The sequence below is a fragment of the Zonotrichia albicollis genome, chromosome 8 (assembly GCF_047830755.1).
Source record: "Zonotrichia albicollis isolate bZonAlb1 chromosome 8, bZonAlb1.hap1, whole genome shotgun sequence".
NCBI lineage: Eukaryota > Metazoa > Chordata > Aves > Passeriformes > Passerellidae > Zonotrichia > Zonotrichia albicollis.
In genome coordinates this window covers 42,453,119-42,480,961 of record NC_133826.1, presented here as the reverse complement: position 1 = coordinate 42,480,961, position 27,843 = coordinate 42,453,119, and the positions used below count along the sequence as shown (strand labels likewise).

At 51.2% G+C, this 27,843-nt stretch overlaps 1 protein-coding gene across 1 annotated transcript; it reads right to left on the bottom strand.

Moving 5' to 3' along the window:
• Positions 1-8,446: 8,446 nt before the first annotated feature.
• Positions 8,447-9,441, bottom strand: LOC141729967 (olfactory receptor 14J1-like). Its single transcript, XM_074546626.1, has one exon. The coding sequence runs from the start codon at positions 9,371-9,373 to the stop codon at positions 8,447-8,449; it is 927 nt and encodes a 308-aa protein (XP_074402727.1). The 5' UTR covers positions 9,374-9,441.
• Between the last annotated feature and the right edge of the window lie 18,402 nt (positions 9,442-27,843).

Genomic DNA, 27,843 nt, shown 5'->3' with positions numbered 1-27,843 from the left:
AGGGACGAGGGACACCTGGACAGGCCAATGACCCCCAGACCTGAGGGGCATCCTTTGAACTCGACCAACCACACGACGCCTTGTTGGAATGATAAGCCTGATTGACAGGGCATACTCAGCAAGGGGGCGAGGGGGAAAGGGAGACGGGTATTGCCACACCTGGGAGGTGACCTGGAAATCTAAAACAGGACATTACAACACACCGCAACAGTAGCCCAATTGTGAATGATTTTCTTGACTTGGCAAAGGCTGGGGTGTTAATGGACTCTGTCTTTGGTTCAAATCACCTGCCCTCACCTGCAGACAAAAGCACCACCACCAGCAGCCGCAGCTACATCAGTCAATTTTCTCAAAAAGCTGTGTTAAATTTGGGAGAGGAAAGGAAAACACATCAGACAATGTGGATTAAAGACAAGACTCTGAGGAACAGTTCCAAAGCAAAGGGCAGCAGCCTCTCTCTGGGCACTCCTTGTGCCCCAAGGCAGCCGGGCTGCCCTGGCTGCCCAGGACCCTGCGCCCCGCGGGCTCTGCAGAGCTGCACAGCGGGGAGGCAGCTTCGGACACCTCAGCCCCTGGGCAGGAGGGGCTGCTTGCTCTGCAGGGCTGCCTGTGGGCAAAGCAGGGGGCTGGCCTTCTGCTCTTGGCCCTAGCCTGGCCTTGCAGGGCTAATCGTGTTCCCTGTCTCAAATGTGCTAAAGACAGACTTGTTTGTTTCCAGCTCTGCACAGGTGTGATTTGCAGCACAAAATACTGAAGGACTAAGGCCTGAACAACAGACCCTGAATGAAGCCTCAACAACAGGACCTGAGCCAAAGCTGCCCTCTAGGTGACCTTCCCAACCCAATGTTCCATGTACCTGCTCCTTAACCAAGTCTTATTATCGAAAGGATTGTTGCATCCATTCACTGGTGAAACACGTCTTCACCCTTCTGCATGAGGAAAATGGACAAGGCCACACCTGGCCTTGGTTCCTCCTTGAGCCCTGGGCAGGCTCGGGGAGAAAACCAAGAGGAGAATGACACCAGCTGTGCCCCCAGCAGAAGCTCTGGCACATTGCTCGTCCAGCACTGTCAGAGTCGGGCTACTCTCACAGCACACTCGGGAGCCTCGTGGCCGCCAAAGGTGGAGGCACAGCAGGATTTCCCGGTTCCCGGCCGTGGCTCTGCAGGGCTGGGCTGGGACAGCTTCCCCCAGCTGATGTGCAGCTCTGCATGAAGGGGAAACCATTGGGGTACCTGGTGATGGATCTTCCTGAATCACCAGAGGCACCCTTTTGTAGTAATGCTGAGGTTCATTGCTTAGCTTGTCCTTTCCTGACTCTTTTTTGCACTTTTGCATTACAGTAAATCACCCTGTTCCTTCAGCTGGTGTCTGTGTCTGCATCTCTGACCCTCTCCACCATCGAAACAAACACACAGCCAGTTTAGCATGAGACCTGCCTCTCTGCCAGCCCATCTCTTGGCAAACACCCCTGGTGGCCATCTCCACAAATGAAATTCCCACTTTGCAACTTCCTTTTCTGCAGGCAGGTGAGAAAAGGAGCCACTCCCAATTCTGGACACCTCCAGAAACCAGCTGCTTTCAGCATTCACAACCCTGAAATATCAACCTCCTTCCTTAACCTGCCACTGGGAGCTCCCACCAAGAGGCCTTTTGTCCAAGGATACCCACAGAAGAGCTGGAGAAGGGAGCAGTTTCAAACACAACTGCTTCAGAGTTTAAACTTGCCTTTACCAAATGAGCACACACCAACCTGTCCCAAAGGGAAAGCAGGCAGGAAAGCGAAGCTCCTCTCCCACAACAGCAAACTCTGTGCTTCTTTCTGTTCCAGCTGGAGAGTGGAGGCCATGGACTGCAGCTCACTTTGGGAAGGAGCCCTGGGAATTGGCCGGATCTGGGAGGGCAGCAAAAGGAATTCCCCAAACAGTAGGAATAGATTCTCTGGAAGGAATAGATGATGACAATATTTCTGCAGAAAAGCAATAAAAGAATAATTGAAGCGTTTCAAGAAGTGCCCAGACTGAAATTTGTTTGCCAATGCGGCAACTCCAAAGTCTCTGTGCTGTGTCAGGAAGCTCAGGAATGAACCTGCAAGGCTTGGATAAACATCACCGTGTCCATCCCCCAGAGCACGAGCAGCCCCCCAAAAAGACTTTAAGACTAAGGGACAAAGCTTCTCCCTTCAGCTCTCCACAGCAGCCCTAGGGAGTCTCTCTGCACTGCAAGATCTCCTTTGTCAGTCTACAGTGACAAGAGTTGGCTGCAGGAGGCATTTTCATTGGAGCTCTCCTCAGATGGGGGGAAGAAAAAGAAGAGGTGATTCCTGAGGAAAGAAAAAAGGCAACGCCATTTGGGAAGACACCAGTGTGAGTTTGCTACAACTCTAGGCCAGAAATCTCTTGAAGAAAGCAACATCTATCCATGGGACAGCACTTTGAGTTTGATATCAATGCTGACAAAATTGCTTCCCATTCCTGCTGCTGTAGCTGACTCCGAATCACGAGAAATATGTCAACTCTGCCAAAGACAGGCAGACATAGTGAGATAAAACCAGCTAGTCTGCTGAAAAGGAGTCCAAATGAACGTTTTCTAACTCCCCCTGTTCATCCTTTCCCCAGCCAAGCCAGAGCAATGTCCTTCCTCTCTGTCCCCAATGGTTACCCAGGCACGGGATGCAGCGTGGGACAGAGCCTGTCACTGCTCCCAGTGCCCTGCCCTGCCCTTCCCTGCCTGCCTTGCCCTTCCCTGTCCTGCTGGATCCTGCTGTGCTGTGCTGTGCTGAACCGAGCCCGGCCAGTGGTCACGCATTTCGGGAATGACTCTCCCCTGTGCCGCCCGCCAGCGTAATGAACACACACTTTCTAACTTTGACTAGTTAGAGAGCCTTTGTCCGTGATTTTCAATTTTAACAATTCAGGGAGATTTTGTTTTCCCTGACAGAAGTACAGTTGCTGCCAAGGGGAACACACCCAAAGACCAACAGTGACCCAGCCTTCCCTTTGCTTCCCTTTTCCTTCCCTCACTGCTATACAGCGCTCTCATAGCAGGACCTCAGTGCTGCCTCACCTGAGGATTTAGAGCTGCCTCCAGGCCCTTCCAGGCTAAGTGATGGTGCTCAGGATTCTGAGGTTTTCCTAGCTTCTTGGGAGAAGGTGTTTGCTTCATCTGGACTTCTTGGGGTTTCATCGGAGGAGCCAGGCACAGGCAAATGTCATCTCCACTGTGAGCTCTTCATTCTGCTTGTTCCCATGAAGCTTACATGCCAACCAGAGCTCCTTGTTCCTCTGGTTCCCGTAGACCATCACAACCCTTCCATGGCCTCTCCAAAGAGGAGCAGCTGCACATCTTCAGAGCAGCAGTTGCCAGCCCGCATCCCATCAGGTAGGGAAAGAGCTTCTACCCTTGCTCTTTAGAGTTATTCTAGACAAGCATTAATACACAGATCAGTGTTCTATTTGTCCTTGATTTTCTACAGTTTAAATAATTTTTCTGCTGACCTATCTCATGACTGCTGCTTAGCTCTAATCACAGTTCTACTGCCTCTGGGGCCTTCCTTTTGCAGCTTTCCCCAAAACCATCAAATTTTGTGGATTCCCACAATTCCCCCTCTCTGTTCACCTAAAAAGAAACCTTCATAATTATGTCATTTATTAGTTGTGTTTCATAGCCTTACTATAATATTTCTGCTTATTACCTTTTTAAAGCATTTTCTCGCTTGCACTCTAATTGCTATATTACAACACAGCTATATTCTCTCTCTCATTGCTATATTACAACACAGCAATTTTAATGCTGTGGAAGTCCAGTCAGTTCAAAGGGCATAAATTATGCCTGACAATAGTTACAAGTCATTGTTCGAAAAAGTCTTGTTGATTCCAAGGCTTTAATTCGAAACCTTCCTCCATGTTTATACCTTCACACCATCTGTGCGAGATTTCGAGAACTCTCTGTGAATCCATTTCCTACCTCTCTCTCTTGTGTGATAAAAACTTCTTTGATAGTTTTGTCCATCATTTGTCGCACACACCAAAGTATCCAAGGTATTACTACTAGTATCACTACCAAAGCACCCAATACGTATAGAGACCTATTCTACAAAGTTCCCTAAGCCAAAATGCAAAGTTCCATTCTTGGAACAGATCATCTAACCAGGACCCACCATCTTCCTTAATTGGAGCTGGCAGATCTTTCAACTTTTGTACGCTTTTGTGGATAGATTCAGAATGATCTGACAGGTTCATACAATACAATCTTTCAAATTCCTCACAACCACGTCCTTGTGCCTGTAAAAGAAAATCAATTGCTGCTCTATTTGGAAGGGTAGCATGTCTAACGCTATTAACATCAGTCAAAATATCACTGATTGCAGTGGATGTGGCATTAGTTTGTTTACTCAGCCAACATCCAACCCGATTTTATTGTTTCAATGCCATTGCTGAAGCCAGTTGGGGTAAAAACAAACCTGCTGAAACTCTTTATGCAGCCTTCCAAGGCATGAAATCACTCTTACAGTTTTCATCATAACGACGAGCAGATCTTGTTCCCCTTAGTTTCTTCTTAATGACTGCCTTGGCAGTAGGTGCTATCACAGTGAGTATTCCAATGCTACAGGGGCCACCTTCAAGGTGTGATGGATTGCCTTGCCAAGCCCAATCTCCACAAATTAACAATACCCCTTGGGCAATTGTCGTGGATATTGGTCAGCCTTAGAAAGCACATCCCAGCTGTTTGAATAATTACACCAAAAACTTAAGTTTCTGTATGCAAAATAATGGGGAGTAACATTGTACTTTGGAGGATCACGTTCTCACTAATCATTAGCTATAAATGTAAGGCAAAAATCTGTTGTTAAAGAACCAAGGATTTCTAATTCTTGGGGTTCAGATACTGCTTTGGAAAGTTCTTTGGCCCAAACGTTCCAATTCAATAAAGGATTGTTCCCAAAGTCAATTTCACCAGGCTCACCATTGGGTTGCTTTTTGATCAAAGGCAAATCTTTTACTGCCACACCAACCAGACAGGTTGAGAAAGGCTTTTCTGGTTCCAAATGAGACAAACATATGGTATCCGAGCCTGCTGCCTTAGCTAAGGTCAACCAAACATTTGGTTTTTGTTGTTCAACAGGCAAATCTGCCTGACAAGAAGCAATTAAAACCCACCAACACCAACATATAATTTGATTTTGCTCTGTCTTTTTCATGAGCTAATTTTTTGGCAAAATTCTAACATATATATCAATTTTAAAACTTTGCTTTTAAACGTAAGATAAGATTGCACCTTTAAGAACCAATAGATGGGATCTAAACTGTAACAAAACAAAAACAGCCCCACAGGGCTCCATCCCATCCCATCCTGTCCCATCCATCCTGACAGTCTCACAGGGCTGCTGTCCCATTAACATCTGCTCTGCTCTGAAACAGGGCCCAGCATGGTGCTGGGATCATCAGAGAGCTGAGGTGTGTGCTGGAATTCAATGCCCTCCCCATCCTGCAGCAGTCCTGCATTTCCCTCCTGCAGCCCTGGTCTCCTGCACAGCCATGGAGGCTCTTTGGGCTCTGAACTGTATCTGCTGCCCTCAAGGGCAGCTGAGCTCTGCCTTTGGCACAGTCAGGCCTGGCCAGCGCAGGCCATGCTCAGCAATTGCTTGTGTGTGCCTGGCCTTGCTGTCAGCCCCGGCAGCGGCTGCGTGGCCCCTTTGTGGCCCTGTGCTGGCCCAGCCATGGTGGCCCAGCCCCTGTGCAGGCCCAGCCCAGGCCAGGAGCATTGCGGCTGGGAACGGCCCCTGTGCTGTGGTGCCCACAGCAGCCTTGGGGCTCTGTGCCCCATGGCCTCCCTGCTGGGCAGCCTCTGCCAGCTCCTGCAGAGCCCCTGGTACCTGTGGGGCTGCATGGACAGCCCTGCCCTGGGCTCTGCCGGCCTCTGGGCCAGCAGAGAGGCAGCCAGGGCTGGCCATGGCTGAGAACAGGCCCTGAGCCCTGCAGGAGGATGGAGCTGGGCCACAGCCAAACTCAGCCCAGGCCAAAGCTGGGCTCAGCAGACAGGGCTGTTAATGCATGGGCACAGAGGCTGGCGCAGACAAATGTCCTGGGCCCCCTCCCTGCTCTGTCCATGCCTCCAAGGGCACAGAGCAGCCTCCTCTCTGGACCACTTGCCTGTTTGCAATGCCTTGCACAGGCGCTGGCCCTGCTCCACAAGGTCTGGCCTGAGTCCTGCCCCTGCACACTCAGCCAGACTGAGATGGACACTGATGGTTTCTGGGCCAGGCTCTCTGAGCCCAGCCCAGCTCCCTGCAAGCTCTGCCAGCTGCGCTGAGCTCTGGGCAGCACCAAGGGCCTCTCCCTAGCCCAGCCCGGCCGGCTCTGGCCCCACAGCTCTGCTCATGCCAGGCTGCTCTGGGCACTGCCCCACGGCCTCAGCCCCTGACAAGGGCACAGCAGCAGCTGCAGCTGCCACAGGACTCAGCCCCAGCCATGGGGGAAGGTGCTTGGCCAAGGCCAAAGGAGGCTCCCTGGCTGCCCTGCTCCCCTCGGGCTGAGGTGCTGAGAGCTCTGCAGCCCCTGCTGCCATCCCATCTGCTCAGGGCAGCACAAGAGCCCCGGCCTTGGGGCCCTCAAGAGCTGCTCCTGCTCCAGGCCCAGGGCCCATCCCAAAGCTGGGGCAGCCACAAAGCTGTGCCCATTTCTGTTTGTTGCTGCTCTGATGGGGATGGATCCTCAGCCACTTGGAGGTTGATGATGAATTTTAATACACACCAGAGGCCTCTTAACTTTTGAGATCTTCAGTTATGGAATTCAGTAAAAGAAGGTCATAAACATTTCTTCTAACATACCCGAAGAATAAAAGCCCCAAGGAGTTATCTAAATGTTCAGTTCTGTGGTTAACTGAAAAAATTTCAGAAGTGTATTCAAAGTGAATATACACTACTGCAGGTAATGCAGAGAGAACAGTTTGTCCTCTTTTTTTTCCTGTTTATAGATTGATATCAGCAATGTCCACTTGATATGGACCCACAGCACCTTCTAATGCCGCCTGAAAAGATAGAAAAATCAAGACTCTTCATGGCTGACAATCAATCAGACTTTGATTGTCTGATTGACAAACTCCACCATTTCCCTCATCCAACTCCTGGCACTCCTATGGATCAGGAATAGTGTGGCCAGCAGGGCCAGGGTAGTGAATCTTCCCCTGTGCCCCTGAGCACTGCTTTGGGCAGCACCTCGAGTGCTATCTAATTCTAGGCCCCTTTGGGTGGGCAATAGGATGAAATTTCTTCCAGGGAAGAGTAAAGAAAGCAAAGCTGAAGCAAAGGAAATTCTCAGGGCAGTTTGGGGGTGGCTGCCAGAAAGCCCTGGCTCTGAGCAACAGCGTCTGCAGTTGGACAGGAAACTCCCAGCTGATGGGAACAAACTTTCTGGCTGATTGCAGAGGCCAGGACAAAGCTGAGTGGTTTCCCTGGTGTCCCCCAGCCCTTGCTGGCCCCAGGGGCTGATGGCATTTGTGCTCCCTCAGGTTCATGTCCCCACACCAACAGCATGGGGGTGCTCTTGCCTGCTCTGTGCAATGCAAACAGGGGCCCCTGAGCCAGTGCTGCTGTGTCTGTGCCTGCAAGGATGGGGCACCTGTGTGAGCTGGGGCAGAGGCCAGGGCTGCAGAGGAGGGATGTTGATGGCAGCTCCATGAGGACGCTCTGGGACACTGGCCTGGGCTGTCCAGAGCACTGGGGATGGATCAGCCCCTGCTCTGCTGCTCCTTCCCATCTGCCCCAGGGCCCTTGCAGAGCCCCAGCCATGCTGTTTGCCCCCAGCCTGCCCACGGCCAGCCTGGGGCTGCTCACGGGGCTTTTCTGTGCTGAGCATTGGCCTGGGTGTGTTCTTGAGAGAGCCTGGGCAAGGAGCCTGGAGCCCCCAGGGCCTGGCCTGAGGCGTCAGCGCTGCCCCAGCAGTGCCCATGGCCTGTCCCTGCTGCAGCCCCGGCACTGCCACCCCCAGGGCTGTGCCCGGCCCCGAGAGCACTCAGGCCCTGCAGCAACATCAGGGCCACCAGGGCAGTGGGGCAGGGCCACGGCAGCAGCGCTGGCAACACCAAGTGCTGCTGCTGCTGGGCACAGCTGTTGGGCCAGAACTGATCTGCCCCCAGCTCTGCACACAGACATTGCTGCTGCAGCTCCAGAGAAGGCAACAAAAGGGCATCTCTGCAGAAAACTTTTCTGGGAGCTCCTTTAGTTCCTTTAAAGCCGCGAAGAGAGCAGCCCCTCATTGAGACAGTCTGTGGGCAAAGGTAAGTTGGAGAGAAACAAAATGAGAAATGGCACAAGGAATGACATTTATTTGTGGAAGATATGAAAATGTAAAACAAAGAAATAGAACCTCCAAAATGAAACCAATGAGTAGTATCAAAGATGACTTTTTTTGCAAGTTATTGGAAGGAATTTTTCAGCCGTTTATTCTTACAGGCACCATCCAGTCATCAGTCTCCTCACTGCAGCCTTGAGCTCCTGGTTCCTCAGGCTGTAGATGAGGGGGTTCAGGGCTGGAGGCACCACCGAGTAGAGAACTGACAGAGCCAGATCCAGGGATGGGGAGGAGATGGATGGGGCCTTCAGGTAGGCCAACATGACCGTGCTGACAAACAGGGAGACAACAGCCAGGTGAGGGAGGCAGGTGGAAAAGGCTTTGTGCCGTCCCTGCTCAGAGGGGATCCTCAGCACAGCCCTGAAGATCTGCACATAGGAGTAAACAATGAATACGAAACAACCAAATACCAAACAGGCACTAACTGCAATGGGCCCAAATTCCCTAAGATAAGATTTGGAGCAGGAGAGCTTGAGAATCTGGGGCACTTCACAGAAGAACTGTCTCATGGCATTGCCATGGCACAAGGGCAGGGAAAATGTATTGGCCGTGTGTAGCAGAGCATTGAGAAAGGCACTGGCCCAGACAGCTGCTGCCATGTGGGCACAAGCTCTGCTGCCCAGGAGGGTCCCGTAGTGCAGGGGTTTGCAGATGGACACATAGCGGTCATAGCACATGATGGTCAAGAGATAATACTCTGATCCAAGAAAGAAGAAAACCAGAAATACTTGGGCAGCACATCCTGTGTAGGAGATGTCCCTGGTGTCCCAGAGGGAATTGTGCATGGCTTTGGGGACAGTGGTGCAGATGGAGCCCAGGTCACTGAGGGCCAGGTTGAGCAGGAAGAAGAACATGGGCGTGTGCAGGTGGTGGCTGCAGGCTACGGCGCTGATGATGAGGCCGTTGCCCAGCAGGGCAGCCAGGGAGATGCCCAGCAAGAGGCAGAAGTGCAGGAGCTGCAGCTGCCGCATGTCTGCCAATGCCAGCAGGAGGAAGTGGCTGATGGAGCTGCTGTTGGACATTTGCTGTGGTTGCACATGGGGACCTGTTCATGGAGAAAGGACAGTGACAAGTCAGCAGAGGCTGCTTTGAGCCAAAACTGAACTATACCCTGTAAACAGTCCCTACATCTGGGACTCACCCAGCCTTGTTCCTGCTTTGGGACATCCTTTGGCTGCAATCAGAGCACAATCACACTCCTGGGACACCCTGGGATAAACCAGACCCTGCCCAGAGCAGAGGGATCCCTGAATGTGTCACCCTCTCTAAAGGTCTCTGGGCAAGGTCTCAGCACCCCCTCGTGCCAAGGACATTCTCGGCTCACTTGGCAAACCCAGCAGCATTTCCTCAGCTGTGGCAGCTCTGCCCTTCCCTGTGGGACATTCAGGGAACTCCCAGAGGCTCTGGCACAGATTTGCACCCAGGAGGGCAGCTCAGAGCTTGAAAGGGCACAGCAAGGAGATCCCTGGCTGTGCCCATGATGGGATCTCAGGGAGGGGGCTCAGCTCATTCTCCTTTCCCACGGACTGCTTTGCCCACAGCCCCACTGGTGCCAGGGAAGCTTGGACACCCCATTCCCATGGACACACCTGCCTGGCAGGAATGCCAAGGGCAGTGCCTGACTCAGCTGCTGCAAATGCCAGAGCCTCCCTGAGAGCAGCAGATAACAGTGACAATATCAGGGCAGTGCAGAAACAAGAGAAGATGTTGTGGTGCTGTGCCTGAGAGGGCAGGGCAGAGACAGCCGGGCACTCAGGACAGTGTTCCCGTGCCCAGCTGTGCCCGGCACCTCCCACACACCAACAGTGCCCTCATCCTGTCCCCAGCACTGCTCTCTTCAGCCCCCTTCTTCCCTGAGCATCTCCCTGGGCCTGGACATTCCCTCCTGAGAGGAGCCTTGTCCCTGCCAGCGCTCACAGAGCCCATCCCAGCCTGTGTGCCCTGGCCAGGGCCCTACAGAAACCTGCCTGTGTGCAGGGCCCTGGCTGGGGCAGGCTCTGTGTGCAGCTGGGCAGGGGCAGCTCAGGAGAGCCCTGCTGGGCCCTGTAAAGGTGATGCTGCTGCTGCCCAGGGCTGAGGAGTGGCTGAGGGCCCTTTGGGAGGCTCCCAGCAGAGAGACTGACCACCCAAAGTTACAATTCTGGAATCTCTGTAAATGTTCAAACATTCCTTTTAAGATCCTGCTTTCTTGCTTTCAACTCAAAATGTTTTGGGATTCTGGGATTGCAATTCCAGTTCTGCTTCTCTCATCCCCCTGTTGTCTATAATCCAAAGAGAAAAAAAAAAAAACCAAAAACCCTTGCAGCAGTGTTAGAATAGTAAATTAAAAACCAGATATTTATTGGAAGCTTCCAGGTGTCCCAGTGGGAATGGGGCACACCTGGGGCTTGATTTAAACAATTTATTAAGGTTGATAAATTAGGATATCTAACCAGAACATCCAATAGGAGATTCAGTTACCCCAGTTACACACCCCTGGCTCAACTCATTGGAGTAGGTCCAAGGGGTTTTTTGCCTTCACTTTTTGCTTATGACTGCTCACATTCTGATTGAGAAACAAAATGTTCCTGTTGGTCCTCTTCCTGATAATAAGACTATCAAGCATACAATATGTATTGTATACCATATGTATTTCAGGAATGCGTTTACACAATCAGCTTATTTTTCTAAAATCAAAGAAAAAGGTTAGGGAAAATAATAGAGTTAATACAGGATTATAGTTATAGAAGTATATAATAGTAAAGAGTTCATTAAGAGTTTAATAGACTTAAATAAGGATTATAGATTCATAACTATGTAATAGTAATTTATAGAGCTACAAATATAAGAAAAATGTATAAAATGAAAAAATCTTTTTGTCATCACCCCAACATTCCCATCCTTCTCCAAGCAGGAAATTGAAAACACTCTCAGGAAAGTTCCTGATCTTTACATCAATCCCAGGCTTACCTTCTTTGGGAAGTGCCCTCTGGAGCTGTGCCCAGGCTGGTCTAGAGCTGGGAGCAGCCGTGCCCCACCCAGCCCCTCTCAGCAGCAGCCCCTGCCCTGCGCAGGGTGGCTCCTTCCGCCCACAGCTTCTCCCCAATGCTGGGAGCAGCTGCCAGGGCTGGCTGAGAGCTGTCCCTGGCAGGCAGCAGAGTCCCTGCCCCAGCACAGCGCCCTGGACTGCAGGACCCTGCTCTTCAGCACAGCCCTGGGCACCCCTGGCTGCTCTGCACAAGAGACAATCAGAGAATGTACTCACAGGGTCTGTAGGCATTGGGATGTTCCAGCTTGAGGAGATCACGCCAGGAGCTGCAGCTGCATTGACCTGCAGCCAGAGGTTCCTGTGCCAAGGGCTGGCAGTGACTGTGCCCCAGGCACTTCTCAACACCTTCCCAGCCCTGCCTGATTGAAGCTCTCTGTGCCTCTGTGCTGTGCCCGGGCTGGCTGCAGGCAGTGCCTCAGCCCTGCTGGGCTGGCAGAAGAGCTGCTCATCAAGAGAAATGTGCTTTTGAAGCTCTTCTTGGTTACCAGGAGCTGCCTCTGTGCCAGGAGCCCAGCCCAGCTCAGCAGCACAGACACAGCACAAGGACTTTAATGAGCCTCTGGGGCTTTGTGCTCAGGCCCTGAACATCAGTCCCTGAGAGGGAGCTGAAAAAACCCCTCCAGAACTCCAAGTCAGAATCACACTCCAAAGTTTCTTGGACATTTAATGTGTCCCACTGTGGGACATGACTGAGAAAGTGTCCCCAGGCCCCAGGCAGAGCAGAGAACTGGAGGCAGTGATGACAGGTGGGGACAAAGAGAAGCCAAGTCTTGGTGCCCTAGGGCACAGCAGGGTCTGTGCCACCAAGGGCTGGGAGGAGACACCTTGTCCTGAGGCCTCCTGGCACAGCCCCAGCCAGGCTGGGCACTGTCAGCCCCTTGTCCTGCCCTCAGCACCCCCCCCTAGCCCACATCCCAGTGGCCTCAAGGATCTGCTGGAAGGAGTCCCTGGGGAGCCTTGCTCAGGAATGGCCCTGGGAGCTCCTTCATGCTCCCAGGGCCTGTAGGTTTTTGAAAGGATTTTGGGTTTGGCTTTTGCCTTGGCGTCTCTGAGAGGTTTGTGCAACCATGGCCTCCAATTATCTGCTGTAATTAGTCCCTGGAGAGGCTTTGTCAGTAACAACACTCAGTGGGACTCATTAATGCTTCAAGGTACTTCAGTTATTTTATTTGGTGTTTCACTTTTGATTCAGACTCTGTGAGAAGTTTGTGCAATCATGGCCCCAATTATCTGCTTTAATGAGTCTCTTGAGAGCTTTGTACTAACACTCAGTGGGGCTCATTAGTACTTTGAGATACTCAAGGTTTTTAAGGTACTTTATGGATTTAAGAATACTTTTAGGTACTTTTAAGGATTTTCCTTCCCAAACTGAGTCTCTGAGAGGTTTTTGTTCCATCCTGGCCTCCAATTCTCTCCTCCAAGGAGTCCATTAGGAGCCTGTGTTGGGTATCTTCCCCCTTTCTGTTTTACAACAAAGAGGGAACTGGAAGAATTTTGTTAGACTTTGTAAAAGCATCCAAACAAACATGGGAAAATTAACAATATAACAACAGCCGCTAACCGAATTAAATGTCCTGTTTTAGCTAGACATCATCCAACCCTTTAGTCCCTTGGATTGGAAGAGTTCATTGACCCAGTCTTTGTTTTCCACTTGAAGCTTCTTGAACTCTTCCTTCAGTACCTGAATGCTCTCGTGGATTGACTCACTGTGGCTGGAGAGGTTCATTCATCACATACCCTCAGAATCTACACAGCCATGCCCATGTGCTCAGAGTAAAAACTCTATCACTGTTCTGCAAGGTGGCCTGTCTGATGGTCTCTATATCTGAGAGCAGGGAGGTAGCATTGGTTTGCTTACTTAACATGTACCCAAGATGGTTGAATTGTCCTAAATCTTTAGCTGCAGCCACCCAAGTTAGTCCAAATTGGGGGTGCTACCATCCAATACCTGGATTAAATCTTGCAAAGCCATCTCTTTGATATCATTCAATACTGGGGATACCTGCTGCTTGATCATCTGGAAGGCTGTGTTGTCCTTCTCCAGCTAGATGGTTGGTTGTCAATTCTGCCCTTGCCTCATTATTAGCATAGTCTGCTATTAATTGATTTAGTAAACTCTTCCATCCCCCTTCCCACAGGGTGTATTCTGTAGGTGACAACAACATGGTCATAATATATTTTAAATCATAGGGGGTTAAGACATGTAAACATGGCCCTCATTAGGCCATTAAAACAAGGTAAGTCCTTCCTATGGTCTTTACCTGCCCTACACAGATCCTTGATTTCCTCATAAACCAGTGGCTGATACCTGGGATTCTGACCCCTTCTTTCAAAACATACCGGGGCAATGAGGAGATTCGAGACTATTTGCCTGTCTTCTTCCTTTCCCAGGGATCTTCTGGGGTTGAGGGGTGAGGTGACTCTGAGGAATGCCAACTGTCTTCTGGGGAAGAAGAATATCTTGGAGCAGAAACATTCAGATTAGGAATAGTGTGACAGTTGGGCTTAGTATCTTTGATCATGGGGTTGTATTGTTGCCGGAGAGTGATTCAAAGGGCACTGCCATTTTGTCACGTGTTGGGGAGGAAGGGCCTTGATCTAGGATGGCAGACTTCCAGGCTGGCCTTCTAGAGGCATGGCCCAGGGTGGAAGTGGAATGATTGAACGTGGGGGTGTGAGCCGCAGTCATGGGGGTGGAGTCTGGAAGTCTGTTCAGGGCGGAAGAGAAGGTTGTAGCAGGAAGTGGAGGAGCCAAGACGGAACGAGGATGGTCAGGCTCAGGTGTATCTGGAAAATTTTTAATGATCCATTTCACAATTGATTTTAATTTGTTCTTTGAAATATTTGGTCATGATCAGTGAGAATTAACTTATAGCTTTCAAATACGTGCCTTTCTACTTTGGACATTCGACTGCCCATTTTTCTCTTTCTCCACCCTAGGTGGAACAGCCACAGGACACTTCAAATGGCTTATGAGGGAACTCTCAAACTCACCCGAAGTTGTACAAATAATTCCCAGGGCTTGAAACTCACACCCAATTCTTCTGGGGTAAAATCTGGCTGACTCTGAGTTACAGCTGGGTCAACTATCACACTGCTGCTTTACACTGGTCCCTTGGTACCATGCAGCCCAACAGAGCTGCAATGATGTCCGTGGTTCCATGAGGCTCCACAGTGTCACAATGATGCCTTGGATCCATGGTGGTCTGCAGTGTCACAATGGCCCCTGCATTTCACAAGGCTCCCAATGTCACATTGGTCTCCATAGGAAGGAAACCACGGAGCCCCCATGATTCAGGAACTGATGAACAGCAACCACCAGAGGTCAAGGAAAGCCTGACCTGTCTGTCCTGGCAGGTTTGCTTGGAGCAACTCTTGGATATTTGAAATTATGAATGCGGAGTCCTAATTTGAAACATTTGTGCCGGGAAAAGAGGGATGGGATTTTTTCATGAAAAGAAAAGCCCGGAGCCCTTTCCAGTGTTTGGAAAATAGGTGAATGCTGCCCCTCAGGAGTCAAAGACCAGCCAGACTTGTCTGTCCTGGCAACTTTTGTCTGGCAGCAATCCTTGGATACACAGAAATATGGAGGTGGAATCCTAATTTTGGCCATGGATGCCTGGAAAAAATGGACAGCTCTTTTCCATAAAAAGAAAAGCCCAGAGCCCCAGTGTTTCAGGGGCAGATGGGAGTGGCCTTCCACATTCCAAGGTCAGTCAGACCTTTCAGGTGACCCCTGGGAGACCAAGGCAGCCACACCTATTTCATGTTCCCTTGCTTCCACAGGGCCCTGCAGTGTCACAATGGCTCCTTGCTTCCATGAAGCTTTGCAGTGCCACAGTGGTTGTCTGCTTCCACTATGTCCTCAGGTGTCATAATGGCCCTGTGGTTAGGCAAGTCCTTAAGGATCTTAATGGTCTCCATGGTTCCACAAGGCCTCACAGTGTCACAATGATCTATTTGTTCCATGAAGCCTTGCTGTGTCCAATGCCCCCCCCCATGGTTCCACAAGTTCTCATAGTGTCACAATGACCCCTTCCTTCCATGAGGCCCTGCAGGGTCACAGTGGCCCTTTGGTTCCATGGGGCCCCACAGTGTCACAATGGTCTCCATGATTCCATGGGGCCTTGCAATGCCACAATGGTCTCCATGGATCCACGGTGCCTCGCAGGATCATGACAGCCCTTTGGCTCCACAAGGCCCTGAAATGCAGCAATGACATCTTGGCTCCACAAAGCCCTGCTGCTTCACACTGGTCCCTTGGGACCATGTGGCCCAACAGAGCCACAAAGATATCCTTGGTTGCATGAGGCCCCACAGTGTCACAATGGCCCCTTGCATCCATGGTACCGTGCAGTGTCACAATGTTCTCCTTGGTTCCAGAAGTTCCTACAGTGTAACAGGTTCCACAAGGGCCTGCAGTGTTGCCATGGCCCATTGGTTCCACAATGCTCCCGAGTGTCACAATGGTCTCCATAGGAAGGAAACAAGTGAGCCCCAGTGGTGCAGGGGTATAGGTGGCATTTGAGTCATAGTAAAATATATGTATTGTATAGGTGGCCTTGCCCCGATAAGTCCCGGATGTTCTAACTGGGCTTCTTCCGAGGTGCCCATGGCTCTCCACATCAGCGCAGCGGCTCTGTGGGACCAGAGCTGTGCATCAGTACCGTGTCCCGTGCAGCTGCAGCAGGCTCAGGAAACAGAGGGGCCCAAGGGTGCCAGTGCTCTCTGCCTGTCAGGCAGAGCCCGCTGGACAGGCTGTACAGGGCAAGAGGCCCTACGGGCCGGTGAGCACCGAGCTCTCGAGGCAGTTGTGCCCCGTACCCGTCACACATTGGGGCACAGCGCAGGAGGCTCATCACCACGTGGTCTGGGTGTTCTTCAGTCAGGCTGACAATGGCCATTTGCAGCCCGGCATCCACAGATTCACAGGACAGGAGTCTCTATATCATGGCACTCACCACGGCTTGCACCTGGAGGAAGCGGCATGGGAAGGACTTGGAGTGCTGTCCAAGGGAGCAACTTGCCCAGCTTCCCCCAAGGTTTGCTTGCCCTCCCAGCCCACTGTGATGGGGCTGAGGGGGGCCAGCGGACATGGCTTGAGGGGCTGCGTGATCCTGGGAGGCCTTCAGCCCTGGCCTCAGGCTGCTGCAGAGAATAAAAACTCTTCTGGAAAAACTTCAGAGTAGGTCTAGGACTCACAGTGAGTGTGGGCATGGCCTCAGTCTCTGGGATACCCTGTGGGATGGTGTTGGTGGCCATGCCCTCTGTCAGGTCCATGTCAGCCTCCTCCCAGCCCTCATCCGTTTCCCAGTCAGAGCTGGCGGCCAGGTCAGAGGACGCTGTGCTGGCAGCAGCCTCTGCCCGCAGCTCGCTGGGCCTGGAGTTGGGCTTGGCCATGCCCTTGGGTGTGGAGCCGCCAGTCATTTTGCGCTGAAGGCACAGGAAGCTCTGCAGTGTCTGCAGCAGAAGGACGGGCGGGAAGAGAGGGACGTTCCATGGCCTTCTCCAAGTGCGGGGCTCAGCCGAGCAGTGCCAGCAGGCCTGGCCCAGGTGGGGATGGCCGCAGGTACCTGCGCAGCTCGGTGGAAGCAGCCACGGGTGGAATCCTGCTCTTGAGTCCAGTCCTTGTCTGCATCTGGCAAAGAGCGAGCGCAGCCAGAGCTGAGGGTCTGCGGGAGAGGCCGGAGAGCACAGCCCAGCCCTGCGCTCCCCAGGCAGGGACAGCCCCCCGGGAGCCCAGGGAACGGAGCACGGCCATCGGGGGCAGCCACAGCCCCTGTCCCATCCCATCCATGGGCGTGTCCACAGGGATGCGATGGGATGGGATGGGATGGGATGAAATGGGATGGGATGGGATGGGATGGGATGGGATGGGATGGGATGGGATGGGATGGGATGGGATGGGATGGGATGGGATGGGATGGGATGGGATGGGATGGGGCCAGGACAGCTGCAGGCACAGGCCCTGCGGCCCAGGTCCACCACTTACCATCCTGCAGTGGCTGCAACTGCTGTGGCTTTGCAGGCTGCTGCCCTGGGGCAGCTGCAGGGCCTTTGCTTTTCTTGCCCCGAAGCCCCTTGAACAGGCTGAGCCTGCCTGCCATCCCGCTATCTGACCTCAAGGGCACCTTCGAGACAGATGCCTCGGCAAAGGCCCGAGTCAGCGAGTGCTGCAGTTGTGCCTTGCAGGCACCTGCAACAGGAAGCCTCAGGAAGGCTACAGGACAGCAAGTCCTGCACTCGAGGCCTCCTGCCACAATGACAGGAGACTCCTGGTGAATGATGGAGCTCCCACAGGCTGGCCACGAGGGCACCGGCTGCAGGGATGGGAGATGTCTTGGAAAAGCTCTGAGTCACCGAATCCTGAGGTCTGGCCGTGAGGCCAGCCGCAGGAGGAACACCTTGGAAAAGCTCTGGGTCAGCAACCAACGAGCCGGCTGTGTGGGGTCGCCTCACAGCACCGCTCTGTCACCTCCTGTCCTGCCACGTGCACCGAGCACTGTGGCATGGCCGTGTCGCCACCAGCCCCTATGTCAGCACATGTCACAAAGGACTGCTCAGGCATGCTGTCCCTTTTGGTTTCACGGGGAACCTGCTGCACCGTGTCACAAAGGGACACTGCTGCCACTTGCCCCAGGGCCACCCCCTCCCCATCCATGGTGCACCTGGTTGGAAGGAAGGACTCTCCACAGTGGTCAGGAAAGGACTCTCCACAGTGCCCAGCCCACACAGCCCAGCTCGCTGCTGGCCCTGGAGCAGAGCACCTTCCAGCAAGCAAGAGGCAAACACATCTTGCCAAGAGTTAAAACACAGCAGATAGGGAATATGGCATGAATGTGGGCATAAAGGCCTTTGAATTCACAGCTCTCTGAGAGGCATTTGGCGCTCTTGGCTGTCCAGAGATTATCCCCCTCTGTCCTGTGTTCAAAGTGGGGGAACACACCCTGCCGCTGGTGCTTGCCTTGGGCTCTGCAGGCCCAGGCAGATGCCAAAGCTGCTCTTCACAGCCTTCTCCCTTGCCACGCCCCTCTGCCAAGTGCAAGGGGCCTCAAGGATGGAAAGGAGCGCAGGGAGCCAAAGGGAGACAGCTGCACCTGCCTCACTGGGGGCTCCTGGGGAAGCACTTTGCTTAAGAAGCAAGCCTCTCTCTTCCAAAGGCATTTCCCCAGATGTGTCCATTTTCTGGGGAACACCAACACACACTTAACACTGGCAAGGCTCAATTACTTCTGCACCTTGTAGCACAGCCACTACAGCTTGAGCTCATCTTCCTTCTCCCGAGCCTATTTCCTCGTGTCCTTTGTGGCGTGCAGCCCTGGTCCCCCTAGAAACAAGAGCTGCCTGCTGCCCGTTCAAGTGCCTGAACTCCTGCCCGCGCTCACGGCAGCAAAACCAGGCTGTTCCCAGCCAGGGAGCAGAGCCCTGTTCCTGCAGGAGGCTCTCATGTGCAAGCAGCACTTCTGCCTGCCTGCCTGCCTGCCCAGAATGCTCTTGGCACAGCGTAGCACAAGCTGGCCGGCTCTGGGCCCAGCACAGCTCAAACACAGGTGCAGGAAGACACAGCTGCGGCTGTTTTGCAGCAATGGCCCAGAGAGATGGGAAGGGGCCCCTGCCTCTGGTGTATCTTGCTTGGGTTTCTGACTGGCTCTGAGGCAGGGGCTGCGATTCCTAGCTTGTGGGGAGAGCAGAGTCGCCGGAACTGCGCCCAGCGTGCAGGCAATGCCTGACTGCGCTGCAGCCGCTGGGACGGTCGTGCCCCCGAGTCTCAGCCACTCCCTGCTGCTGCTGCTCCATTTGCTTTCAGGCACACCGAAAGCTCACTGCTAGGCCACGATGGTCTCTGGTTCTGCCCTCTTCCTGTCCCTGTGTAGGCATGGAGCATTGTTGCTGTAATATATGGTAGGGATAATTCATGCTATTAATGTATGGTATAAAATATTGTGAAACCCAAGCCACGTCTTTTGACTACCCTGGCCGGGAGCAGCTGTCTTATTCAGATTCAACTAGTTCCTGGACGCTTGTTAAGATAACGATCGACGCTTTAATCTAAGAATAGAAGCTTCAGGGTGATGATCGTTGGTTTCCCGAGATGTCAAGAGCCACCCGAAAGCGATTATCGCCTTGCCGATTGCATCTATCAAGATAGTCAGCAGCGCCACCCTGATATATCTGAATACACGGCTTCTCCGGAGCCTATTGACACCAATGGCACACCTGGACGAGGCCTTTGTCCACCTCTGCACATGGAAAGCAACAGCGATGCATGTGAAGAGACACAAAGAAAATTCGGTCGTCTTTGCCTCAGGCAGAATAAACTGTATAAAACCTCGCCGTGCGAAGCTGCAAGTGTGAAGTGGGGAGACTCTGACACTGGGGATGCCAGATCTATGTTCACCCGGCGCTGATCTTGGGCTTGACGCTGTCTCTTTGGCTGTGGTAGTTTTGAAGACCAAACTTCGGTCTTGCAGACAAACTAATAAATCTTTGCTAAATTTTTGATAATTTTGACTCACAATTTGATAATTTATAACACCAGTTGTCATTTGGGTGCACTAAGGATTCCATTTCAGACTGAACTGACGCAGCTGCTCCTTGGACACTGCTTGCATGAAGGTGCAGCGGTGCTGCAGCAACCGTGCACAGGGAGGGCTCTGGAGCCTCCCCGGGGCCACCAAGGAGCAGAGGAGGAAACGTGCCCAGGATCTTTGATGGGGGAGGGAGTGGGGCAGATGGAATCAAGATGCATGTGCTGTAAAATCTTATCTACCCCTTTCTACTGAAAATGCTTGTAGACTGGTGGGAATTGCTAGAGACAAGGCTTACAAACCAGGCCCCGATATGATTAGCCCAGTGTCCCTGCTTAAATTCAGGTATGCTTGTATTAAAAAGGAAGGAACTATTCTGACTCACTTGCCCCCTCCCCCACTCCTCTTTTTTTTTTTTTTTTTTGTAGCTCTTGGGGCAGTCTTGTGTGCCATTCCAACTCTTTGTTATCAAATGTGTGAAGGCATGGTGCTGCTGTAGCAGCAGCCTGAGTTCAGTGGGAACATGTCCAAAGCACTGGGTCCCACAGCAGTGGGCAGAGTGAGAGACTTGTCTCTGCTGCCATGGCCATCCAGCCTGGGGAGAGGAGCTGCTGGGGCTTCCCCATTCTGCCAGCAGCAGTCTGCCTTCAGCATGTGGCCTGTATGGCCATGATTTTGCCAGAATGGGGAAAATGCATTGTCTGAATGTATTTTGATGGTGTCTGACATCACGTGACTGGAGCAGTTTGGTGGGCAGGACGCCCTGTGGGCAGGGCCATGGCAGGGATGGGTGGCTGGCACTGGCACTGGTAGTGTTATTTTTCCAGACAGGCTCCTGGTACAGCTGTGGGGGGAGGGCAGCAGCAGCTGCATCAGCCCAGCGAGCAGCAGCACATGGAGGAGACCCTCATCTGCAAAGAGCCCCTCACCCCCTTTGCTCCCCCATGACAGTACAAGATGATTCCGCCGCGGGTGAAGGGCTGCTGCAGACTGGAGACTCCTGCAGCCAGGCCTTGTTGCAATCTCCTTGCTGCAGCTGTGCCTGGAGGATGTTGGCCTGCAGCAGCACCGCTGATGCCCAGGAATGCTGCTGGGCTCAGAGAGGCAGAGTGTGTACAAAAGCTGCATTCAAAGCACTGATGGCGAGACCCCGGAGCTGCTGGCAAGGGCAGCAGCTCTTCTTCATTCCATGCAGGTGAGACCTCAGCCTTGGAGCCTGTCCCTGGGGACGGGGAAACGCTCTGAGTGTAGGTTTGAATTCTCAGACAGTCCAAATAAGAATTGCTTTGAGGCAGGTGTTGCAATGTTGGGTTTGGGTGCAGGAAAGAAAGTGGGAATAAACCCCTTGAACAACAAAGGAGAACTCTGCATGGCAAATTTACACTTTACAGATACACTGATCATATCGGCCCACTGAACACTGGGAGCATCTAATGCAGAGTGCAAATCTTCTTTGAACAGGTAGGAGAGATGAGACTTGAAGAAATTATTTTGCAGATGCAGAAAAAGGGATCAGACCCATTGGTCCCATGCCTCAGGCTCAGTTCTGCCAAATCAAGCATGATTAGTTTTATGTCTCTGTTGGAAAGCATTTCAGAATTACCTGCCTATTGTGATATTTCTGTTGAGAAAATTTTGAATTGTCAGGAACTGCCAAGATCAGAAATGTTTTGAGGCCGATCATGTTTATGTTGGGTTTGGGTGTCTCTGCAATAAAGAAAGCAGGGAATAAAGCCCTGGAACAATGAAACAGAGCAAAAGTGGAATATTTGGATGGTCACTTTGTTCCCTACAGCTATCAGCCAGCTGAATTAGGGGGTCATCTACTGAGGAGTGCAAAGCTTCTTTTACTTCAACCTCCTGGTACCATTGTTTGTGTCCCAGCACTTGGTTTGATGTGAAGAGAAATAAACAAAATTCCACACAACAAGCTGCAACCCAGAACTGAGTGGGAATTACAGAAATAAAGGCCTTGAAAAGCAGCTTTGGAAAGGGTCTCCTTCTGAGACAGTCTGAAACACTCAGGCCTGGCCTGGCTGGGCTTAGGGCTGCCTGCGCTTGGTAAGGGAATGGAAGGGATGGAGTTGGGGTGGGGCTTTGCAGCCATGGAAACGAGAGAACCATGGTGAGCATGTCACAAAGGGGCAGCCCCACGCTGGGCTGGTGCAGGTTGTGCTGGACACGGCCTCAGCAGCAGCAGACATGTCTGGCTCTGCCTTTCTGTGCCGAGTGACAGTGATCGGAGTCACCCGGCCTTGTTCTAAGGCTGGGACCAAGCTCCCAGTGCTGACTGCTCTGAGAGCATTCCCAAACTCAAACCCAGACACTTCTGCCAGCAGAAGCACGGGTTCAAACATGGATTTTACTGGAAAAGGAAAGACCCCTGAAGGAAAAGGTGAGCATAGGAAGGAGCTGAAAGGCCAGAGCCAAATGGAAAAAAAATCCCCCCAGATTTCAGAGAAAACTGGTCCAAGGTGGTCAGTGCTGGCTCTGTGTCAGAGTAGGTGGCTGACAGCTACAGATGATACTGCAAGGATGCCCTGAGGCATCACAACATTCTGCCATTAGTTTACTCTGCTTTCTCCTTTTTGACAGTAGCCAAATCACTCATACTGTCAGCCAGGACAGGGACTGTGGCCACAGGTGATCACAAATTGGACGTGGTCGAGAGATGCAAGTCTTGTTGCTTTCTTCGTCGTCAATGTTGGCATCTATCAGTACATATACATTTCCTGTTCTTCCTCTGCTTGCTGATTTGGTCCAACATTGAGGATGGTTTTAGAGTGCACTAGAAGCACCAAAAAGGCCTGCCTGCTGGCTGAGAGGTCTTTGTGGTTTGCAGAACTAGCAGTCACAGCTGTGTGAGTCTTTCCTGGGGATTCAAAGAAGGCCAGCCTAAAGAAGAAATCTTTTTCCCCCTCGTATCATTGGAGTCTTCCACGTTTCTCTTCAGACTTGATAACTCAGTACTGCTCAGAAGAATTAAATGCAGGCTAGTTCCATGAGAAATAAAACCAAATACATTTTCTCAATAATTAAAAATTATTCCCCTTGAGTACCACACCCATAAGAAGTGTTGATGATAAAAGTGGGAATTCACCTAACTAACTACTTCCCTTGTAAGCATGGCTCAGCCTCACACAGAGGTGAGGGGGGAGCTGGACCAATCTCTGCTGGCAGGAAGGGTCTGGTGGCAGCCCAGAGAGGCTGTGCACATTGCCAGGGAACAGCTGTGCCCTGCACGTGCCCCTGCAATGAGCTGTGCTGCTGCCAGTGCCCCTGGAGCTGTGGGGCTGCTGAGCTGTGGGGCAGGCAGAGGAGCAGGAGGGTGCATGTGCAGCTGAGCCATTCCTGGAGAGCACAGGGCTCTGGGCTCCCTGCTGTCCCAGGGCAGCCCAGAGGCCAGGCTGTGCCTGTGCCAGCTCTGGGCAAGTGGCTCAGGGTTTTGCCCTGGCCTGCCTCAGTGTCTGCCAGCAGGAGCATGTTTCCCTGTGCAGCTGTTTAGAAGTTTGCAGGTAATGTGCCCCATGAAATATACAGCTTTAGCTGTTTTAGGTTTGCGTGGTGGCCTCTGTTCTATTTTGTGACTCCACTTTGCAGGCCTGACTGACTACCCGCTTGCCAAGAGGTGCTCCTTGGCAAGTCCTTCCATGCTCCTTCCCTCCAAGCTGTTGCCTCCCATCCAGAAGAACTCTCGTCCTACCAAGTCAAGCCCAACATGCAGCGGAGAGCAGGAGAATGGGAAAAATGGCCCCGGCTGGGATGAGGAGAGGAGAAAAAAACAGGAGCTGAGTTCAGAGGGAAAAGGATGTAAGGTAAGGAGACCAAGCTAAGTGCAGTGTGGTAAATGTTCACTTTATGTTCTGTTGGCAGAGCTTGGAGAACTTTTCCCTGACAGGAACTGACCTCCTCACTGAAGTTTGAACAGGTTCTGGTTTGGCTCTTTAGCTGCACCAGCAATGATGGGATATGAAGGAAGGATGTGCACCTGCCCCTGCTGCCTCCAGCCCCGTTCCTGGCCATGGCATGGGGCCCTGCAACAACTTGGGCAGTCAGAGACCTTGCAGAGAGCAGGAGGGCAGGGAGCTCTGCTGACCTTGCTCAGTGCCAGGGAGCTTGAGATGATGGATGTGTGGGAGCTGGAGAGCAGCCAGCATGCCGAGAGCTCAGCAGCACCTGGGCTCAAAGGCTGCTGGGGAAGTGTAGGAGGGAAGGGCAGCAGCAGGAGAAATGAAGGGCTTGAGAAATGCAGGTTTTGACATCCTGCAGAATGGTTTTGTGGGGACTTGGCTGGAGATCAGCACTGGCTGTGAGACACCTTAGGGAGAGGGAGAGCAGTGATCTAAAGCCACTGCCATGCCATCCACAAGGCCAGGGGAGGCAGTGGCACCCCAGAATATCCTGATGTCAAACATGTGAATGCCAGCTGGGAATGCAGCCACACTTGCAGAGGAGTGAACACGAGGGCAGAAGTGGCAAATGTGGGACATGAGCTGTCCTTCACCACTTCCCTTTGCAAGGTGAAGTTTCCCTGTCCTGGGCCAAGTTGCGCCATAAGTTTGACTTTTCCTGGCAGGTCCCAGTTAAATGCATATTAAAATGTCTTGAGACATGAACGGAGGCAAGGCTGGATGCTTGATCTGTGTTCTTCTCTTTCCAGACCTCCTTGCTGTATTCCATTGGTGGGGATATGAAGAAGGGGTCACTGGGACCACCTTTGATTCCCCCCATACGCAGGGCAGTGAGTCCCCCTGTGGGCAGTGCTGCAGGGTCCCTGCCAAGCTCTCCCCAGCTGGAATTCCAGAAGTCCCAGGAGATCACGTAAGCCAAGGTGTCTGTTACTCCAGTGTGCTGTTCAGCTCACTCTTCCCTTCTTGTGCGGTTATTTTGCACAGCCATCTGTCTCCTGTATTTAGGCAAACTTCTGTGTATTCAATATTTTACCCATCTATGATGATCCAGCACAATGTCAAACTCAACTCTCATGCCCCAAGAGCAGAGGTGGTGGTGGGGAAGAGGAGGCTGGGCTTCAAACCATCTCAAGATGGGTCCTCTGCTTGACTTGGGTACTGAATCCCTCTGTAATTGTTGTGGTGACATTTGGGAACTGTACTGCATGGGATAGGGTCCTGCAGGTCTTTGAATGCTGTGATCCTTGACTGTCAAATTCTGCAACCACAAGAATATGCTTGGGCAAATATTGGCTACCGGAGAGGTGTCTGCAAATTCAGATACTGCTTCTGTAAACATCAGGTATAATTTCACTGTGCCTGGGCCTTCACTGTGAAATGAGATGCCAGATAAATTTTGTAATATAGATGTTGGAGAATTTTGGTCAGACATGGCTTGAAGGAAAGAGGCCATGAAAACATACAGCTGATGGAAAAGTAAAAGGCAGCTGTAAGCAGCAATTATCAAGCCTGTTTCCCAGGCATGTTTCTGTAAACAGCAAGAGTTCTCAAGCCTGTCTTCAATAACAAGTAAATACCTTGTCCTTGGATAAAGTATGGGAAAGCAAAGTGACAAACATGGAGGTCTTGAGAATCTTTCATATCAGGGTGAGAACACAAATCTTGGTTTCAATAACAAACCACAGGTATTGAAAACAAAAGGAGGGGTTAATGTGTAATCTGTGACCAATGATGAGCTCGGGTTTTGCAATATGTATGAACTTAATTAACACGGTTATAAAAATGTGCCTGGTTGATCAATAAATTGGAGTTTGATGCTGATCAAAGGATGGGTCGTCTCCCTTCACTTCATCATATAGATGTAAAATCTGATGTATAATCCATTTGATGTTTAATATTTTGATCTGGGCTTAAGGTCAAAGAGGGCAAGGTGCTAGAGAAGAGGCATAGAACTGCACCTGATGGAAAAATATTGTCTTGGATATGCAAGAGAAAATGTAGCTATTACCCTTATGCAAGTGCTAACAATAAAGAGGGAGTCACAGAAGTATCATGCCAATTGCGAATCTTCAGTGGGGCTTTTAAGGTGTGGTCTGAACATCCTTTCCTAGCATCTGAGTTGGAAACAGCCTTTGCTTTTTTGAAAGAGCCAGCAGGTGTAATATCATTTTCAGGAGACAGCAGTGCTCTTAGCCCATGTAGCACGAGGCTGTCACCAGGGTAAGGCACAAGCAGGCAAAGTTAAGCTCTTGCTGCTTCAGAGAGGCTTTAGGAGCCACTTGGCTCCAAAAGAAAAGACAGCAGAACTGGGGAGTTCTGATGCAGGTTGAAGAATTACTGTTGTGTTTTAGCTGGAGCTTGGCCACCTCTGAGTGACTCCAGCAACTGAAAGCTTAAGGACAATGAATCAGCTTTGCATCTTGTTGGGTTTGTGTGTTGCGTTTCCCCCTTCATCACAATGACCTTGTTTAAAAGTTTTGCCTCCTTTCACGGTTCACCCATTCCCTCCCTTCTCTTTCTACCTCCTCACATGTTCTTTTGTCCTCCATTTTCTCCAGGCCAGGATCCAGCTGCAGAAGGAAAGAGAATTCTGAAGATGCAGGTAGGTACAGGGTATGTCTGTCCTAAAATGACCATTGTGTTCTTGACTGAGGTGATATTTGCAAAGCTGGTTAAAACCCATTCTTTTTTAAATTTCTTTAAATTAATTACAATTTTTTGGTGGACTCAGTGGACTCTCTGAGAGCCCAGTCCCTGGGAGTGTTCTCTGATGGCACAGTGAAAATTCCTCCAGTGTGAAGTGTTGAGTGGTACTTCGGGGCCCCTGAAATGCAGTGCAGGGCAAGGATGCCTTCCTCTCCATCCTGCTCATTCTTTTTATCTCCCTGCTGCCCTTTTAGTATCACAACTAGTAGAGGAAAAAGAAGGCATTTAGCATGAATGAGAGATGTTCCCATTCCTTCCTCCTGCTTTTGAAGGAGAAAGCCTTTCCTTGGGGCAGTTTCTGAGCTGAACCTTTTGAGATGTGAAGGAGATTGATCAACATTGCCTGGGTTTTGCACTGGCAGAAATAGGGAAACCTCCTATGATAGAAAGTCCTTTTGAATTTTCCGGTGAAGGAGAAGGAGAAGAAGGCATCCATATAGATGCATCCTATGCAGAGTGTGGGTTTGTCATCCTGTGACAGCACAAGCCTAAAGCCACCTATGGCAGGTTCACAATGAAAAAATCTCTTCCCAGCTCTCTCTGCCTGTGTCAGTGCTGCAGGCTGAGGCTGGGGCAGGCGATGCCTTCTGCCTTGTCCCTGGCCCTGCCTTGCCTGATCCCTGACAAGTGGAATTGTGCCAGACAAAATGCAGTCTCTGGTGCAGCTGGGTCAGGCAATGCTTTCCAGTTGAAAGCCTCAATGACACTGTTGTTGTTCCTTTGGCATCTCTGGGCATGTAATGATAGGAGAGATGAGACTTGGAGAAATAATTCTGCTGATGCAGCAAAAGTGATCAGAACACCTGATCCCTTTGCTCAGGGAATAAACCCCTGGAACAAGTAAGTAGAGCAAAAGTGGAGCTTTAGGATGAGCTCTTTGTTCCCTACAAAGACAGGCTCACAGAATACAAGGCACATCTAATGGAGAGAGCAAAGCTTCTTTTGCATCTAAAACGTGGTGGCATTGTTTGTGTCCCACCACTTCTTTTGTTGTAAAGAGTAATATAAATTCCCAAAAATGCAAAATCTGACCTGGAATTGAGCGGGACGTACAGAAACAAAGGCCTTCAAAATTACTTTTAAAAACAATTACTTCCTTTCCAGTATCAGATTCTAGAGAGCATTGTGAATTCCCAACTGTTTGGAAGGAAAGAGATCCTGTAGTAGTGGGGAGGCAATGGGCACCACATGAACTAGTAGAGCCCTTCTGTCTTGGCTTGCAAGCTCCATATTATTCAGAGAAATTAAACTGATGCTAGTTTCATGAAAAATAAAAAACAAGCAATCTTTTCAGTAACTAAAATATGCTTTGAATTCCT